This window comes from Bos grunniens, chromosome 1, assembly GCF_055505025.1.
Source record: "Bos grunniens cultivar Pamir isolate PY7600 chromosome 1, Bosgru_T2T1.0, whole genome shotgun sequence".
In the NCBI taxonomy this organism is placed as follows: domain Eukaryota; kingdom Metazoa; phylum Chordata; class Mammalia; order Artiodactyla; family Bovidae; genus Bos; species Bos grunniens.
The window spans coordinates 3,413,873-3,431,106 of record NC_141165.1 but is presented as its reverse complement, the minus strand read 5'-3'; the positions used below and the strand labels follow the sequence as shown (position 1 = coordinate 3,431,106).

The 17,234-nt window shown below is 44.1% G+C and overlaps 1 protein-coding gene across 11 annotated transcripts in view; it reads right to left on the bottom strand.

Annotated features, from left to right (window-relative positions):
* Window positions 1-17,234, bottom strand: part of TBC1D5 (TBC1 domain family member 5) — a 595,415-nt gene that overhangs the window by 64,630 nt on the left and 513,551 nt on the right. For 9 of the 11 annotated variants that reach the window (XM_086386662.1, XM_086381937.1, XM_086380405.1 and 6 more), the window contains 2 exons: window positions 10,818-11,068; window positions 6,761-6,826 (listed from right to left, as the gene is read on the bottom strand). In XM_086386662.1, coding sequence (XP_086242788.1) covers window positions 6,761-6,826; window positions 10,818-11,068 — 317 coding nt within the window. The remainder of the gene's footprint in view (window positions 1-6,760; window positions 6,827-10,817; window positions 11,069-17,234) is intronic. The other 2 variants (XM_086385020.1, XM_086385840.1) reach the window with 1 other exon arrangement.

Here is a 17,234-nt window from a genome sequence, read left to right as displayed (position 1 = left end):
CCCGCCTGGTGACACAGTACGACCGCACAGACCTGAGCGACAGACGGAAGAGGGCTCTGGTCTGCTCCTCAAAAACCACGTTGGTGCCGCAGGAGGGCAAAGGACCTGCAGCGCCAGAGACGCCGGGCGCGGTCCCAGCCAGGGCTGGCGTGCCAAAGTGCAAACGTGGGGTTCAGATCGTCAGGACATATTATTAAGACAAGACAGAGGCGTTGAGTTGTTTCCTTCATACGGCTCACTCTGACAGCCTGAGAGGCACTTGAGGATGGCACACAGTGACCCCACCACCATAACTGCCCGAGCAGGCGGCCCCCTCCAGTCCTGACGACAGACAGGCGTGGGGTGCCGCCCCCCACCCCTGAAGCAGCTGTCCCTTTTCTCTCTCTACAGATGAGAGGCGGCCCCCTCCAGTCCTCACGATGGACTGGCATGGGGTGCCGCCCACCACCGCTGAAGCAGCTGTCCCTTCTCTCTCTACCGATCAGAGGCAGCACCCTCCAGTCCTTACAACGGGACAGGTGTGGGGTACCGCCCCCGACCCAGCTGTCCCTTCTCTCTCTCTACAGATGAGAGGAGGCCCCCTCCAGTCCTCACGACGGACAGGCGTGGGGGGTACTGCCCCCCACCCCCCCCCCGCCAGAGCAGCTGTCCCTTCTCTCTCTCTTTATAGATGAGAGGTCAAGCAGCCTCCGTGGGGCATCCAGCAAGGCAGTGACTAAGGCCGGATTCCAACCCAGGCCTGACTCCAGAGCCCATGCTGAGCACAGATTCATCACCCTGCTCCCCTAGAAAGGGCTGTAGCAAATGAGACTTCAAATGAAAGAAACGTGGAATGAGGTCTTCTGGTGGCAAAGGGCTAACTCTGACCTTGTTCTCTATCCAACAACTCATTCATTCATTGTCTTTGGAGTAAGTCTTCCCAAAAAAGAGGCATGTTCTGGTTAATTGATGAGTCTCCTTACTTTGTTTTACATATTCTGTATTCCTCTCTCTTCTTAAAGCGATTACTTAGAAGGCAGTGGAACTGCTTGTTCTGCTTCAGGACTCTCGTTTTTCAACAGCACCCAGAGGGACTGATGCATGGCCATCTTCCAGGATAGCCTCTAGGCTCTGCAGTCCTTCCTGCGGGCAGGAGCAGGCTCTCCGTCCTGTTGCGCTACGTCCTGCCTGAGCGGCTCTGGCCTTCCTCTTCTCTGTCCCAGCCACTTACTGCTTGTCACCTGCACGGCACAGGTTCTGCTTTCATCATGAGGGTCCACAGTGAAGTCATCTCCAGACATGAACTGTTAGCATATTAACGTGAGGTATGTGTTACCCCTTAGTTTAAAATATTTTTTCTTTCTCCTAGAAGGAGTTATAAGAAACTTAACAATGGGTACCTGTAGTGAAATGGGCTGGCAAAAGGAAGTGCGAGGAGAAAAAGAAGCTGTTTCTTTTTTCCCTTTAGTTAACTGGGACTGTCTAATGTTACGTGCACTTTAGTTTTACATTAACAGTGGTTAAGTGGGAAGAGAGAATTTTTATCCTTTTCAACCTTGTTTTATTAAACAAACAAACCCCTATGTTCACAGCAGCACTATTTACAATAGCCAAGACATGGAAACAACCTAAAATGTCCATCCACGGATGAAGGGATAAGGAAGATGTGATACATACATACAATGGAATGCCCCAGATAGCCACGATGGAGTGGTCACTCACCTAGAGCCAGACATCCTGGAGTGCAAAGTCAAAGGGGCCTTAGGAAGCATCACTACGAACAAAGCTAGTAGAGGTGATGGAATTCCAGCTGAGCTATTTCACATCCTAAAAGACGATGCTGTGAAAATGTTGCACTCAATATGTCAGCAAATATGGAAAACTCAGCAGTGGCCACAGGACTGGAAAAGGTCAGTTTTCATTCCAATCCCAAAGAAAGGCAATGCCAAAGAATGCTCAAACTACCACACAACTGTACTCATCTCACACGCTAACCAAGTCATGCTCAAAATTCTCCAAGCCAGGCTTCAACAGTATGTGAACCGTGAACTTCTGGATGTTCAAGCTGGATTTAGAAAAGCCAGAGGAAACCATAGTTCAAATTGCCAACATCTGTTGGACCATAAAAAAAGCAAGAGAGTTCCAGAAAAACATCTACTTCTGCTTTATTGACTATGCCAAAGCCTTTGACTGTGTAGATCACAATAAACTGTGGAAAATTCTTCAAGAGATGGGAACACCAGACCACCTTACCTGTATCCTGAGATATCTGTATGCAGGTCAGGAAGCAACAGTTAAAACTGGACATGGAACCACAGACTGGTTCCAGATTGGGAAAGGAGTACGTCAAGGCTGTATATTGTCAGCCTGCTTATTTAAGTTATATGCAGAGTACATCATGAGAAACGCTGGGCTGGAAGAAGCACAAGCTAGAATCAAGATTGCCAGGAGAAATATCAATAACCTCAGATATGCAGATGACACCACCCTTATGGCAGAAAGCAAAGAGGAACTGAAGAGCCTTTTGATGTAGGTGCAAGAGAAGAGTGAAAAAGCTGGCTTAAAACTCAGCATTCAAAAAACTAAGATGGTGACATCTGCCATAAAAGTAACGAAATGATGCCATTTGCGGCAACACGGATGGACCTACAGATTATCAAACTAAGCAAACTAAGTGAAGTGACAGTGAAGCCGCTCCGTCGTGTCCGACTCTGTGCGACCCAACGGACTGCAGCCTGCCAGGCTCCTCTGTCCATGGGATTTTCCAGGCAACAATACTGGAGTGGGCTGCCATTTCCTTCTCCAGGGGATCTTCCCAAACCAGGGATCCAACCCGGGTCTCCTGCATTGTAGGCAGATGCTTTTACCATCTGAGCCACCAGGGAAGTACAAGCAAACGAAGTCAGAAATAAAAAGACAAACATCATATGACATTGCTTACATGTGGCATCTCAAATATGACACAAATGAAGTTATCTACAACACAGATACAGAGAACAAGCTTGTGGTTGCCAGCGTTGGGTGCAGGGGAGGGATAGATTGTGAGTTTGGATGAGCAGATGCAAACTATTATCTATAGGATGGATAAACAAGGCCCTATGGTACAGCACAGGGAACTATATTCAATATGCTGTGATAAACAACAATGGAAAAGGAAAAACCTGATAATATGCATAATGATAAACATGCATATACATTTATGTATATTTACTCATATCTGTAACATGAATCAGATCAGATCAGTCGCTCAGTCGCATCTGACTGTTTGCGACCCCATGAATCACAGCATGCCTGGCCTCCCTGTCCATCACCATCTCCCTGAGTTCACTTATACTCACGTCCATCAAGTCAGTGATGCCATCCAGCCATCTCATCCTCTGTCGTTCCCTTCTCCTCCTGCCCCCAATCCCTCCCACCATCAGAGTCTTTTCCAATGAGTCAACTCTTCACATGAGGTGGCCAAAGTACTGGAGTTTCAGCTTTAGCATCATTCCTTCCAAAGAAATCCTAGGGCTGATCTCCTTCAGAATGGACTGGTTGGATCTCCTTGCAGTCCAAGGGTCTCTCAAGAGTCTTCTCCAACACCACAGTTCAAAAGCATCAATTCTTCGGCACTCAGCCTTCTTCACAGTCCAACTCTCACATCCATACATGACCACTGGAAAAACCATAGCCTTGACTAGACGGACCTTTGTTGGCAAAGTAATGTCTCTGCTTTTTAATATGCTGTCTAGGTTGGTCATAACTTTCCTTCCGGGGACTAAGCATCTTTTAATTTCATGGCTGCAGTCACCATCTGCAGTGATTTTGGAGCCCAAAAAAATAAAGTCTGACACTGTTTCCCCATATATTTCCCATGAAGTGATGGGACCAGATGCCATGATCTTAGTTTTCTGAATTTTAAGTTTATGAATTAATAATTCCTAAGTATCTCTCAAAAAAAGCTCCTGGGGGCACATGTGCTATTTCTTAAGATAATTTTGAAGAAAACTCTTTGAGTTAAGTCGACAAAAGAATAAACTCTCCTGTGGCATATCTTTTATGATTGCAACCTACACTGAGGAAAATAAAATGGATCTTTCCAACAATTTTCCAAAAATTATTTAATGGCCTGGATTGTGAGATATCACTTTATATTTGTAATTTTCTTCAAAAAATTAAAACCCATATAATTATTGTGTGTTAAAAGGCAACGATACAGATATAAGACCTCATGATAAGAAAAGACTACCTACAATTAAAGAATTATTGCACATATTGATATTTGCTCAATTTCTGCTTGAAAAATGCTCTACCGCTCTGAAAAAAGACACCGGGTAAAGTCCACATGATATTTTATCTCCCTGAAAAGTGTGTCTATTCTTGTGGGTCTGGAACCTCTGATGAGCTTCTCCAGCTTCTGGGATTACTGAGCCTCAAGAATCTCCCCAGCAGAGATTGCTAGAAAGCTTTCTGTTGCCACCACTAACTATTTTGGGTCCTGTCTACCTCCCCTTGCTCTCTGACACTCTGCAGGAAGTGTGCTGGGTTGAGGCAAACCCACAGTGACCTCTCCAAACTGGGGCAGGGCTTGCCCCACTGCCCACTGCAGGTGAAAGCTGTTCACCTTGCCTCGTTTCTCATCAAGCCGCTGGACTCTTCCCTGTGAGACTGATACAGTCCTGCTGGGAACAGGGGCTCAGAAAAAGAGCTGGTTCTTGACCACGTGGACTTGCCCGAGTCATCTGAAGTACCCGTGATGTCCATGCAGCTTGGCGAAGCGGGAGGGAAGGTCAAGGGACCAATGAAAACAGAGCCTGGCACGCTGCAGGCATTCAACAAGTACTCGCTGAGTGAGTGAGTGAGACGATTCTACTTCTCTAATGCAAGTCATCTGAACAAAATGCTGCCATCGCCTTCTTTAAGAGTCTGTTTAAAAAGGGATGCTGTTCACGTGTCTACTGGAAAACATGGACTGAGCAGGAGTGTAGAAGCAGAAGTCAGAACAGGAAGCAGCCTTTAGCTTTCTCTTTCCACACAGGTATAAACCCATCAGGCTTTCGCAGCCAGAGATACACTCTGCAGCAAACTCACCCTGCGATAACAGAACTCCTGTTAGACAGTTGCCTGGGGCGAACTCCCTGGCAGTCTGGTGGTTAGGACTTCATGCTTGTCACTGCCGTGGGCCCAGGTTCAATCCCTGGTCAAGAAACTAAGATCCTACAAGTTGTGTGGTGCAGCCAAAAAAAAAAAAAAAAAGCTTTTAAGTTAACAAATTTAAGTCCTGTGAATTCTCACCAGGTCAGAAAATCACATCAACATCCACGTAAGTGCAATAACTGACAAAGGGAAAGAAGAATCACTGATCTGCCTCTTGCACTGGCTACGCCACAGCACTGCATTAGTATTTAGGTCACTGAACAGAGTAAACAGCAGCTTTCACAGACTCTCAGAGCTCGAAAAGCCCTAAAGGTCAGCGGGTTCAATTACCAGAACACAGCCAGAAACCCTACCAGGGAAACGCAGAACTATATACAGAAGCAAGATCACACCCCTCTGTCCCATGGTATGTTTGTTTAACACATTAAGTCAACACACCACTCATGTCCTAACCATGACATATTATTTTCTGTTATGCTATTAAAAAGTACAGATATTATGGAGACATGTCATTATTAGAACAGCAGTTTAACGCTAGCAGCATGACTGTGCGGATATTTTTAAGGAAGACATTATATGAATTTCTATTAATACTGTCCTCTTTTTAGTCTGAATTTGAATGGAGGATTCTTAAAGTTAGTCTAGCCTTCCATTTAATACAGAATTTCTCTCTACAGGATATTTTAAAAGATTATGTAATAAAAGATAAATGCAGCAACTTTAAATATTTATGTTTCTAAATTCCATAGGAGGTGCTGAATATGGATTACTATTGTTTTGTATTTCTTAAATAAACTTTTTCTAGATTTTGGACACATGGTTATGATATTTAAATAGTCTTTTTATTTTAGATCATTGCCAATTACTCTACATAGAGATTTGTCACGCTGAACTCTAATTCTGTTAAAAGTGAAGTGAAGTGAAAGTCGCTAAGTCGTGTCCAATTCTTTGCGACCCCATGGACTGTAGTCTACCACTCCCCTCCGTCCATGGGATTTTCTAGGCAAGGGTACTGGAGTGGGTTGCCATTTCCTTCTCCAGAGGATCTTCCCAACCCAGGGATCGAACCCAGGTCTCCCACACTGTAGGCAGATGCTTTGCCATCTGAGCCATCAGGGAAGTCCAATTCTGTTAAAATGACTCATAATACAAAGCCTGTACTTAGAAACAAATTTTGAAATCAAGTTGTAATTCTTCTCTGTAAAATATAATAAGTACTTCTGGCTAATACATACAATAATAAGCAGATACACAGCATCTAAGATGTCTAACCTCAGAACTAATCTGTCAAATCCTATCACAGAGCACCTTTGCAACTGAAAAACACCTCAGCATGAACTGTCAATTAAAATATGGTGTTAAAAGAACCACAAAATCTAGAGTGCCATCTACTGCAAGGAAAGAGACTGGTACAAACTCAATTAAAAAAATAATAAAAAACAGACTGTAGTCAGATTTGGTGCTAGCAAGGTATGACACGAGAGGGGACTTTCTGTCCTAAACAACAGTGCCACTCAGTGGCTGAGCAGTGCAGTGAGCTGACAGACGGCACGAATGGAGGGCGGCAAAAAGGAAAATGGAGTTTGGGAGGAGGCAATGAGACTGCAGGCAAAGAGATGCTGCGTTGCCGTGGTAACTGTACCTGGGAGGTCAGTTAGGGTCTGGACAGGAACAGAAACCTGAGCATCGCTTCCTGTAACTACATCGCCTGGATTTCATAAGAAAAAATAATGAGATTTCATAAAGAGGAAATAAATTAACTTTTCGTTCATATTTATGCTATAATACTTTTTTACCTATCAACCTAGTTACTAAAAGTTTAGTGAATCAAACTATAACACAATCTTAGAAAAATTAATATAAAGTATTTCTTAAAGGAACTCATTTTTAAAGTGTTTCTTAAAAGTGTTTGTGCCTGTTTTTCTTGAGAAAAAAAAAAGTTTCTACAGGTCTAAAGTACAGGAAACTAGCCATCAATGTGCTGAGCAGATTTCATTTTCCTACAAATAACAGCATGATTTTATATTTTCTTATTTAAAAATTATTTATCCAAAAGTATGTACGTATTTAATTAAGAAGTAGAGATGTTCCTTTAAAATCAATTTCCTCCTGTAACAGACAAAATTTATTTTTAACGAAACTTGAAACGAATTTCTTCAGTGATAAGATAAAGACCTAAACAAGTTCTAATTTCATATTAAGTACTGAAAAGATTTCATAAGTTACCACATGCACTTATAAATGTCAACATGTAAAAATAAATCTGTGAACGGCATACCCTTTAAACTTGATATACTTACTATAGGCAAGATTTCATTACAAATTGGACCTGTAGTAAATGCTTAAAATAAAGAAGTGCTCAAACTCAGAAAACATACAAAGGAAAAGGAGGGTAAGGGAGTGCATTCTCAAAATACAGGAAAGGAAAAGGAAAAGCTGAGAAGCACTTGAGGTGCAGGACCACTGAGAAGCAAGGTTTTGGGGTCTTTGATCTCCTTCCTGGGTGGCAGAGCTCACCACGGAGTAGAGCCACTGTCAGCCGAATGCCTTCCTGGACAGGTTAGCATCTGAAGCCTTATGCTATTTTGAGATTAACAAGCTGAAAAACAAGCCTTCGTAAAAGGCACCACATTTCCTATGTATGATAACACATAATTAACAGATCTGCTTTCCCTGTAGCTCCTACACAATAGCAAAAAAAAAAAAAAATCAATTTTTGAATTATGTAACAACCTTCAGTGCCTTGACCACTGGCTACAATGATGATTTACAGCACAGACAGCTCATCTGGAAATTACTGGGTTGTAATTAGACCATTCCTATCAATTAACAGTACATGCATTTTACATGCATTTATATTCTCCCATAGCTGAAATAAAATCTATAAATAGGTACATACTCCAAATAACTGATAAACAACTTTTTTAGTGGGACTTCCCAGGTCCTGAATTTTCCTGATACAGTTAACTCTCTATTCACTGATAAGCAGTGTGCCTCATTTTCTATACATTTGAAGATTTTCAAGTTTACGCTTGCTACTCATTTTACTCTGCAGCTTCTGGATCACCTATTAATGTATATTTAGAGACTGAAGCTAATTTTAATATTGATGTCACCTGGAAAATGCTGGAGGACCATCTGTGCTCCCTCCTTCCTTCAGGACCCCACCCCCAACACAGATACCCACGGCAGAATGCACTTCAAGTAACAGACATTTGGATGCTGGCTTTCTCACAGAACTCTTCCTCTATATGAGCAGGGATAATCGAGAGTTAGCTAACCCATGAAAGCCATAAGGGTTTTGACTGCATAAACAACCACTTTTCGAAACAACGTTCAAGTTTTCCTACAGAGTGCACTAAAAAGGCACGAAGCACAGGGCTGTCCCGAGACGGTCAGAAGCCTATCCCAGCGCGAGGCTTGGGAAGGAGTCGGCACTGTGCTCACCCGCTCCGGGGCCAGGGGACACACCTGCGGGTTCAGGTCAGCATCAGGGCATGGCAGGACACTTGCGGGAAATGCCCGCAGAAAGAACCGCCGCTGGAGGAGAGTTAACAAACACACCTTTCATCTAAGGAACCATAGGTTTTTAGAGCTGGCATGCTCCCCAGGGGTCAATTCAAACCCCTTATTTTCCAGGTGAGGAAAAGGGTCAGAAGTTTCAGGATTCTGCCTATGGTTCACTGGAGAGCAAATGAATGATCAACCTACCCGCACTTCTACTGGTACAAACTGCTCTCTTCACCTTTTGGTCTATTTTATTAAAACCTTTATTCAGGGAGGGGCCCTGACAGACCAAGCCATCTTTAATATGAAGCTAGAGAAGCCTTCTGTAGGTTGACATGAGAAGAATAAACCAAAAATGAAAAGAAGAGCTGCCAAACAAGATCACTTCCGTTTCGCACAGGGATGGGTTACGGAATGCCCCAGCGATGCTCCTGTTCCAAATGCTCTGCTTAAGTGCTCTGTTGCTTCCCTATAACTGGGGACTTAGTTTTCATCAACTGTTCAGTCCTCATGTACTTCCTTTCTCACTCACTGTGATATTAATACTTGACATTTCCTTAGAGACACAACTTTATATTTCTATAGTCATTTGGCTTGGTTCCTCAGAAAATTTAAGCTACGGCATTAAGAGATTCTCTGACTCATTTGCCTGCCATCAGTTAGAATTACTACTAACTATGGCTTGTTATCAAAGCAATATTGAAATCATATTTGTTTAGAACAATAAAACAGTACAATTAAGAAATATATAAAATAACATTCATTTCCATCCTGGAAGTGGGCATGTCTCCTGGCATTAAAATACATTTACAATATGTTAAGGATTTGAAGTCTCCTTTTCTTTAAATCATGTGTGATAGCTCTACATTAAAAAGAGAAGAGTGTAATAATATTAAAAGATGTTATGTAAGGTAAATGGAATATTCTAATAGAAATTTAAACAGCAATCATATAAAGTCTAATACTTCATATAGGCAACGACAGATAAGTGTAACTAACAGAAGCACACTTATTGAACACACACAGTTTGTTTTCTGTCACTGGCATATAAAGTCCATTTAACTTAAGTTTACCAGTTTAAATACCAGTAATTAAAATTTTGATAACGCTGGATGCAATCGTCTTAAAGTATATGGAACATGGGTTAATATTTAATATTTAACGATTCAATATATTATTGTTACTGTCAACACTGAGTGTTGGGTACTGAACTTGGCTATAATCCAAGGGATTCCTTTACAACGTGGATGAGGCAGGGGTCAAGAGGATATCTGCTCTGACACTAAATGGCCACAGACTCCAGGCTTTGTGAGGCCTCAGGACTGATTTCTGTAGATTTTCTGCCATCATGTTAGTATCTCGTGCTTCCGGAATACAGACAGCAGAGCCTCACAGCTAAAAATAAATGTAGCCGTTTCTAACTGGCTATGAGTCGGGTTACTTGATTCACACTTCTTTGGAGGTAAGTGGAAAATATAAGAAAAAGGTTCTCGGTAGGAACCCAAAAGGCTCTCTTACGAATACAACGAGCGGGGTGAGGTGCTGGGAAGCCACCGAAGTGGAGGGCGCCTCCCAGAGCCCCGGCGGCAGGAGACCGCCGGCACAGCCCCGGAGCCGCGCACACCGAGAGTCCGTCTCACGCTCTCCGCCTCTCCCAGCGCACCAACGCAGACACGGGCCCTGGCTGCCCGAGACATCCTGTCTGCCCCTTCCCCTGTTCGGGGCTCTGCTTCGTGCTCCTCGATGGTACAGCAGCTGGGAGAGGGATGCAAGCCTGGTGACCTGCCTCCTCTGAACCAACCTCAGGGGTGAAAGCTGGGACCAGCAGAGCCCAAGGGTCCCACGCCCGGCCCTTGCCAACGCTCTCCTAGCCAGAGGCATCACTGCACAGTCGGCAGAGACCTCGGTCTACAGGCCTCAAGCTCTCTGCTGTGACAAGTTCTCTGCTGTTCACACCACGCTCTGTGGGCGTGACCACGACTCAAATGCAAGCACACTGAGGCAGAAATGTTAAGAAAGTACTTTAACAAATTAGCTCATAAAAAGTTCTTAAGAAGAGTATAGTATCTGAAATTCCCATTTACAAACAATCTAACATGTTTTACAGGTGAGTTTTGCATTAGTTCCTCCTCCTAGGATGGTGGTTCCTCGAAGTCTGGTGAGAAGGCCCAGGTTCTAGTATCCTCCCTTACCTTTGTTCAGCTGCACGGGCATACTTTCCGATTTCATCAGCCTCTGCTGCTGCTGCTGCAGAGCGTGCCTGGGGGCCTCCGCCAAGGTCCTGGTGGGAGCTGCCGCCGGGGAGGGGGCGCCGGCACCGCCCGCTGCCACGGGGCCGCCGGCACTGCCTGGGGCTGCTGCGGGAGAAATCAGCTTCCTTCCGAAGTTAATCAGGCTGTTCGAGACCTTATTTATATTTAGGGGAGCGCCTTTGGCATTGGTCCTGTAAAAAAAAAAAACAAACGTGGAGACACATTATTTAAATTAGAGAACAACTCTGTTCTCTAGTATCAGAGTATCACATGTTCTGTTGATGCAAAGACATAGTTCACATGCTTTGAAAAGGGCCATTTACGAGATCAGGTACACACAGTGAGGTATGGAAACTTAAAAGTGACCACAGAACAGTCCAACTGCAAGACTTTTGAAGATGTGGCTTGTGGAATTTTTTTTTTTCACTCCTTTATTCAACAGGCCCTAACGGTGGCGGCGCCACCACTCTACAGCACAGCTCCCCCTGGAGGGCCCAGGCAGGAAGTGCGTCCGTCACATGCCATGGAAGGAGGCGGTGACGGACGCCTGCGACGACGCGGGCTCTGAAGGGGCGGTCAGGGCTGGGCGAGCCCGGGTGGCCGCAAAGGGGAGCGAGGGGAGAACAGGTCTCCCCCAAGGCCGCACCTCCCCCGATTCTGCAACAGCAGCGTCTCTGACAGCTGTGCAGCCAGCTCACAGTGCATCATGGGTCGGGCCCCCAGACCCGAGTCTGCCCTCCCCCCGCCGCCCTCCTCCACACCCCCTTCCCGCGACCCTGCGTCCCCTTCCCAAAACACCACATGTTTTGCTGGTCTGCCCGGGGTATGTCCGCCTTCTTCACTCCCCAGTGCAACAAAATGCCATGGAGACAAGGACGCTGGTCTCCATCCCGCCGCTGCCAACACACACCACGCGTTCCGCCTACACTTGTTAAAAGGCAGACGGACCCTTCTCACCCGGCCCGGCCACCGCTCGCCGCCCACAGGCAGGGTCCCCGCGGCTCGGCCCTCTGGAGACGGCTGCTCCCAGAACCCCCGTCCCACCTCGTGCTCGCTCCTCTCTGCTGTGTCTTCCATGAGCACACCACCTGCTGCGCGTGCACTCCTGCACACAGGTTTGCAGCCCTTCTCCTCTGAACGCTCATTCCTTCCTGGTCTCGCCCTCCTCACAAAGTGTCTCATGAGCTTTCTGTGCTTCAGTCTGGCCCACTCGGTCTGGCTATGGTCCCCTGCTCTCAGCCCACCCTCACCTCGCCGCTCAGCACTCAGCCCCCCTCCACGCTCCCCTCCGGCTCACACAGGCCTCTCCTGGCGACCGGGGTTTGCCAGTGCTGATGCACAGCCTGGCAGAGAGAGAGGACACCAAGTCAACATCTGTTAAAATGAATGATTACTTCCCAAATGAGTCACCGGCTTTAAGTATCTCGGGGCTATTATCTGGAAGACCAGTTAGACTATTTTACTTGTGGGATGTTGTCCATGTCAATATTAGTATGTAATCCAATCATTAATAGAAGCCTATTTTCTCACATTTAGCTTTGTTTTCACAAAAGTAGGAAACTGGAAATCAATTCTGAAAGATCCACTTGTCACGATTTTAGTCACCTTAAATTTTGCCATCATTTCCTTTTCTCAGATCTACCTGGCAGCACGTACATGGTAATTCTCCTGCGTTTTATGTGACAGCTGTGTCCCTGCCTTTACTAGCTGCTGTTCAGTCGCTGTGTGGTGTCTGACTCTTTGTGGCCCCTTGACTGCAGCGTGCCAGGCTTCCCTGTCCTCCACTGTCTCCCCAAGTTTGCTCAGACTCATTTCCACTGAGTTCGCAAGGCTACCTAACCATCTCATCCTCTGTCACCACCTTCGCCTTCTGCCTTGCCCTCAATCTTTCCCAGCATCAGGGTCTTGTAGATAGAGCTCTCAGTAGAGCAAAAAACTGTAAAGAACAATATTGCATGGGAACATGGAATGGTAGGTCCATGAATCAAGGCAAATTGGAAGTGCTCAAACAGGAGATGGCAAGAGTGAACATCAACATTTGAGGAATTTGTGAACTAAAATGGACTGGAATGGGTGAATTTAAGTCAGATGACCAATATATCTACTACTGCGGGAAAGAATCCCTTAGAAGAAATGGAGTAGCCATCATAGTCAACAAAGAGGCTGAAATGCAGTACTTGGTTGCAATCTCAAAAATGACAGAATGATCTCTGTTCATTTCCAAGGCCAACCATTCAATATCACAGTAATCCAAGTCTATGCCCTGACCAGTAATGCTGGAGAAGCTGAAGTCGAACGGTTCTATGAAGACCTACAAGACCTTTTAGAACTAACATCCAAAAAAGATGTCCTTTTCATTATAGGGGACTGGGATGTAAAAGCAGGAAGTCAAGAGACCTGTGGAGTAAGTTTGGCCTTGGAGTACAGAATGAAGCAGGGCAAAGGCTCATAGAGTTTTGCCAAGAGAATGCACTGGTCATAGCAAACACCCTCTTCCAACAACACAAGAGAAGACTCTACACATGGACATCACCAGATGGTCAATACCAAAATCAGATTGATTATATTCTTTGCAGCCAAAGATGGAGAAGCTCTATACAGTCAGCAAAAGCAAGACTGGGAGCTGTGGCTCAGATCATGAACTCCTTATTGCCAAATTCAGACTTAAATTGAAGAAAGCAGCAAAAATCTCTAGACCATCCTGATATGACCTAAATCAAATCCCTTATGATTATACAGTGGAAGTGACAAATAGGTTCAAGGGATTAGACCTGATAGACAGATTGCCTGAAGGACTATGGACAGAGGTTCATGACACTGTATAGAAGGCAGGGATCAAGACCATCCCCAAGAAAAAGAAATGCAAAAAGGCAAAATGGTTGTCCGAAGAGGCCTTACAAATAGCTGAGAAAAGAAGAGAAGCTAAAGGCAAAGGAGAAAAGGAAAGATATACCCATCTGAATGCAGAGTTCCAAAGAATAGCAAAGAGAGATAAGAAAGCTTCCTCAGTGATCAATGCAAAGAAATAGAGGAAAACAATAGAATGGGAAAGACTAGAGTTGTCTTCAAGAAAATTAAAGATACCAAGGGAACATTTCATGCAAAGATGGGCACAATAAAGGACAGAAATGGTACAGCCCTAACAGAAGCAGAAGATATTAAGAAGAGGTGGCAAGAATACACAGAACTATACAAAAAAGATCTTCACGACCCAGATAATCACGATGGTGTGATCACTCACCTAGAGCCAGACATCCTGGAATGTGAAGTCAAGTGGGCCTTAGGAAGCATCACTACAAACAGAGTGAGTGGAGGTGATGGAATTCCAGTTGAGCTATTTCAAATCCTAAAAGACGATGCTGTGAAAGTGTTATACTCAATATGCCGGCAAATATGGAAAACTCAGCAGTGGCCACAGGACTGGAAAAGGTCAGTTTTCATTCCAATCCCAAAGAAAGGCAATGCCAAAGAATGTTTAAACTACCGCACAATTGCAGTCATCTCACACGCTAGCAAAGTAATGCTCAAAATTCTCCAAGCCAGGCTTTAACAGTATGTGAACCATGAACTTCCAGAAGTTCAAGTTGGATTTAGAAAAGCCAGAGGAACCAGAGATTAAATTGACAATATCCGTTGGATCATCAAAAAAGCAAAACAGTTCCAGAAAAACATCTATTTCTGCTTTATTGACTATGCCAAAGCCTTTGACTGTGTAGATCACAACAAACCATGGAAAATTCTGAGAGAGATGGGAATACCGGACCACCTGACCTGCCTCCTGAGAATCTGTATGCAGGTGAAGAAGCAACAGTTAGAACTGGACATGGAACAACAGACTGGTTCCAAATTGGGAAAGGAGTATGCCAAGGCTGTATACTGTCACCCTGCTTATTTAACTTATATGCAGAGTACATCATGAGAAATGCTGGACTGGATGAAGCACAAGCTGGAATCAAGATGATACCACCCTTATGGCAGAAAGCAAAGAACTAAAGAGCCTCCTGATGAAAGTGGAAGAAGAGAGTGAAAAAGTTGGCTTAAAACTCAACATTCAGAAAATTAAGATCATGGCATCCGGTCCCATAACTTCATGGCAAATAGATGGGGAAACAATGGAAACAGTGAGAGACTTCATTTTGAGGGGCTCCAAAATCATTGCAGATGGTGAGTGCAGCCATGAAATTAAAAGACTCTTGGTCCTCGGAAGAAAAGCTATGACCAAACTAGACAGCATATAAAAAAGCAGAGACATTACTTTGCCAACAAAGGTCCATCTTATCAAAGCTATGGTTTTTCCAGTAGTCATGTATGGATGTAAGAGTTGGACTATAAAGAAAGCTGAGTGCCAAAGAATTGATGCTTTTGAAGTGTGGTGTTGGAGAAGACTCTAGAGAGCCCCTTGGACTGCAAGGAGATCTGACCAGTCCGTCCTAAAGGAAATCAGTCCTGGGTGTTCACTGGAAGGACTGATGCTGAAACTGAAACTCCAATACTTTGTCCACCTGATAGGAAGAATTGAATCACTGGACAAGACTGTGATGCTGGAAAAGACTGAAGGCAGGAGAAGAAGGGAATGACAGAGGATGAGATGGCTGGATGGCATCACCGACTCGATGGACAGGAGTTTGAGTAAGCTCCGGGAGTTGGTGATGGACAGGGAGTTGACTGAGTGACTGAACTGAACTAGACAGATCTCTGAATAGATAAACTAGAAAGAGTTCTAAAACATAACTGATCCAGAGTTCTATAATAAAAATCGAAGAGCTCTATGCTGCTTCTTTCCATAAAGTCTTCTCTAATGATTCTAGCTAATATTACAGGCTAGGTATGGGAGACTTGGAATTCAGCTTTATATAAAAAGAGCTATTGATTTATAACACAATTAAATGTGAAAAAAATCCTTTTCCAAATGGTTTATTTTGCAGTATTTCATCTTTAAAGAAATGAGCTACGTAATGTCCTTCCAAAAATTTTTGAAAACAGTGTTTCCTGATTGAGATAATGATAAATAGTGATGACCCACTGCTTGTAATTTTCAGCTGCTTCCTAAGGAAGTAAAGCCTTTCAACTGACAGACATTACAGCTTAGCAACAGGGAAGGCACTCAAACATGTTTATTGAGAAAAGGAATGAGTGACACGTAGAGCACGCATAAATTGCGGACTCAGAAGGCCTTCGCCTCTGGCACGACATTGCACTCAGCGGCCTGTGTACAGCCCCTTCTCTTCAGTGGTGGAGGAAAGAAGAGCTATTACGATATTGAAGTTCCACTGCATTTTCGTTTCGCTTGTCTGCAAGTCGAGATTCATAATTCACAGATATGAAGAAGTTATAATGTTGTTACCCTTTTTTATAAACAAAAATGTACTAGTCGAATTCCCATATTGCCAGTTCTAAAATTTATATGTTGATAAAAGTGCTAAGACGCTGCTAGCGCGTTATCAAGAGACTACGGTTAATGCATCTTCATTACTACTAGTAACCGGGGAACATATAGATCAAGCTCATGCTGGGCCATCTTTCATCTGAATAGCTCTGGAAAGGGGATGAGCACTGTTATCCTTTTTTGTATAGTTTTTGTTTTTAACCAATTTCCCCTCATCCAGTACCCAGAGCTTCTAGAAGAGTATTTTATTTTGAAAACAACTATTGAAGGTGACTCTGTATTTTCAGATAGAAACAATCTTAACCAAGGTACTTCTAGGGCAAGCATGCTGAGCACCTTGTCCACTGTCCATTTGTTTCAGGCATGACAATGTTTATGAGAAAGTTAGCTAAGACAGGGCTTAAATATTAGCAACAGCCTTCTTCCCAAGATGTACTAAGCAATCTGCAATAAGCACTGAAGTGAAGTGGAGTGAAGTGAAGTCGTTCAGTAGTGTCCAACTCTTTGTGACCCCATGGACTGTAGCCTACTGGGCTCCTCTGTCCACAGGATTTTCCAGGCAATAATACTGGAGTGGGTTGCAATTTCCTTCTCCAGCAATAAGCACTACTGGCTATTAAATCACATGTCCTAAGTGAATGAAAATTAATGCAGCTGTCAAGAGAGCTGATGGACAGTGAGGACTGGACTAGACTGGAATAAAGACGAGACCAGTGTATATAGAGGCTAAGAGGGCTTTGAAGTTACCAAGACAGTGAATATCAAATCTAATGCGTGCCTAGTTCTATGTAATTTCAGTACTGTTGTTCACTACACACTATAATTAAAATAGTACCATGTAAAGGAATAGCTTCAAAGCTGATCCAAGAATTTACTTTTGGCACAAGCTTCTTCAACAGGTTAAATCAGTAGCAACAGAGGCATTTTTGGGAAGATCCACGAATCCTTCAAAACACCTGTACCAGAACCTG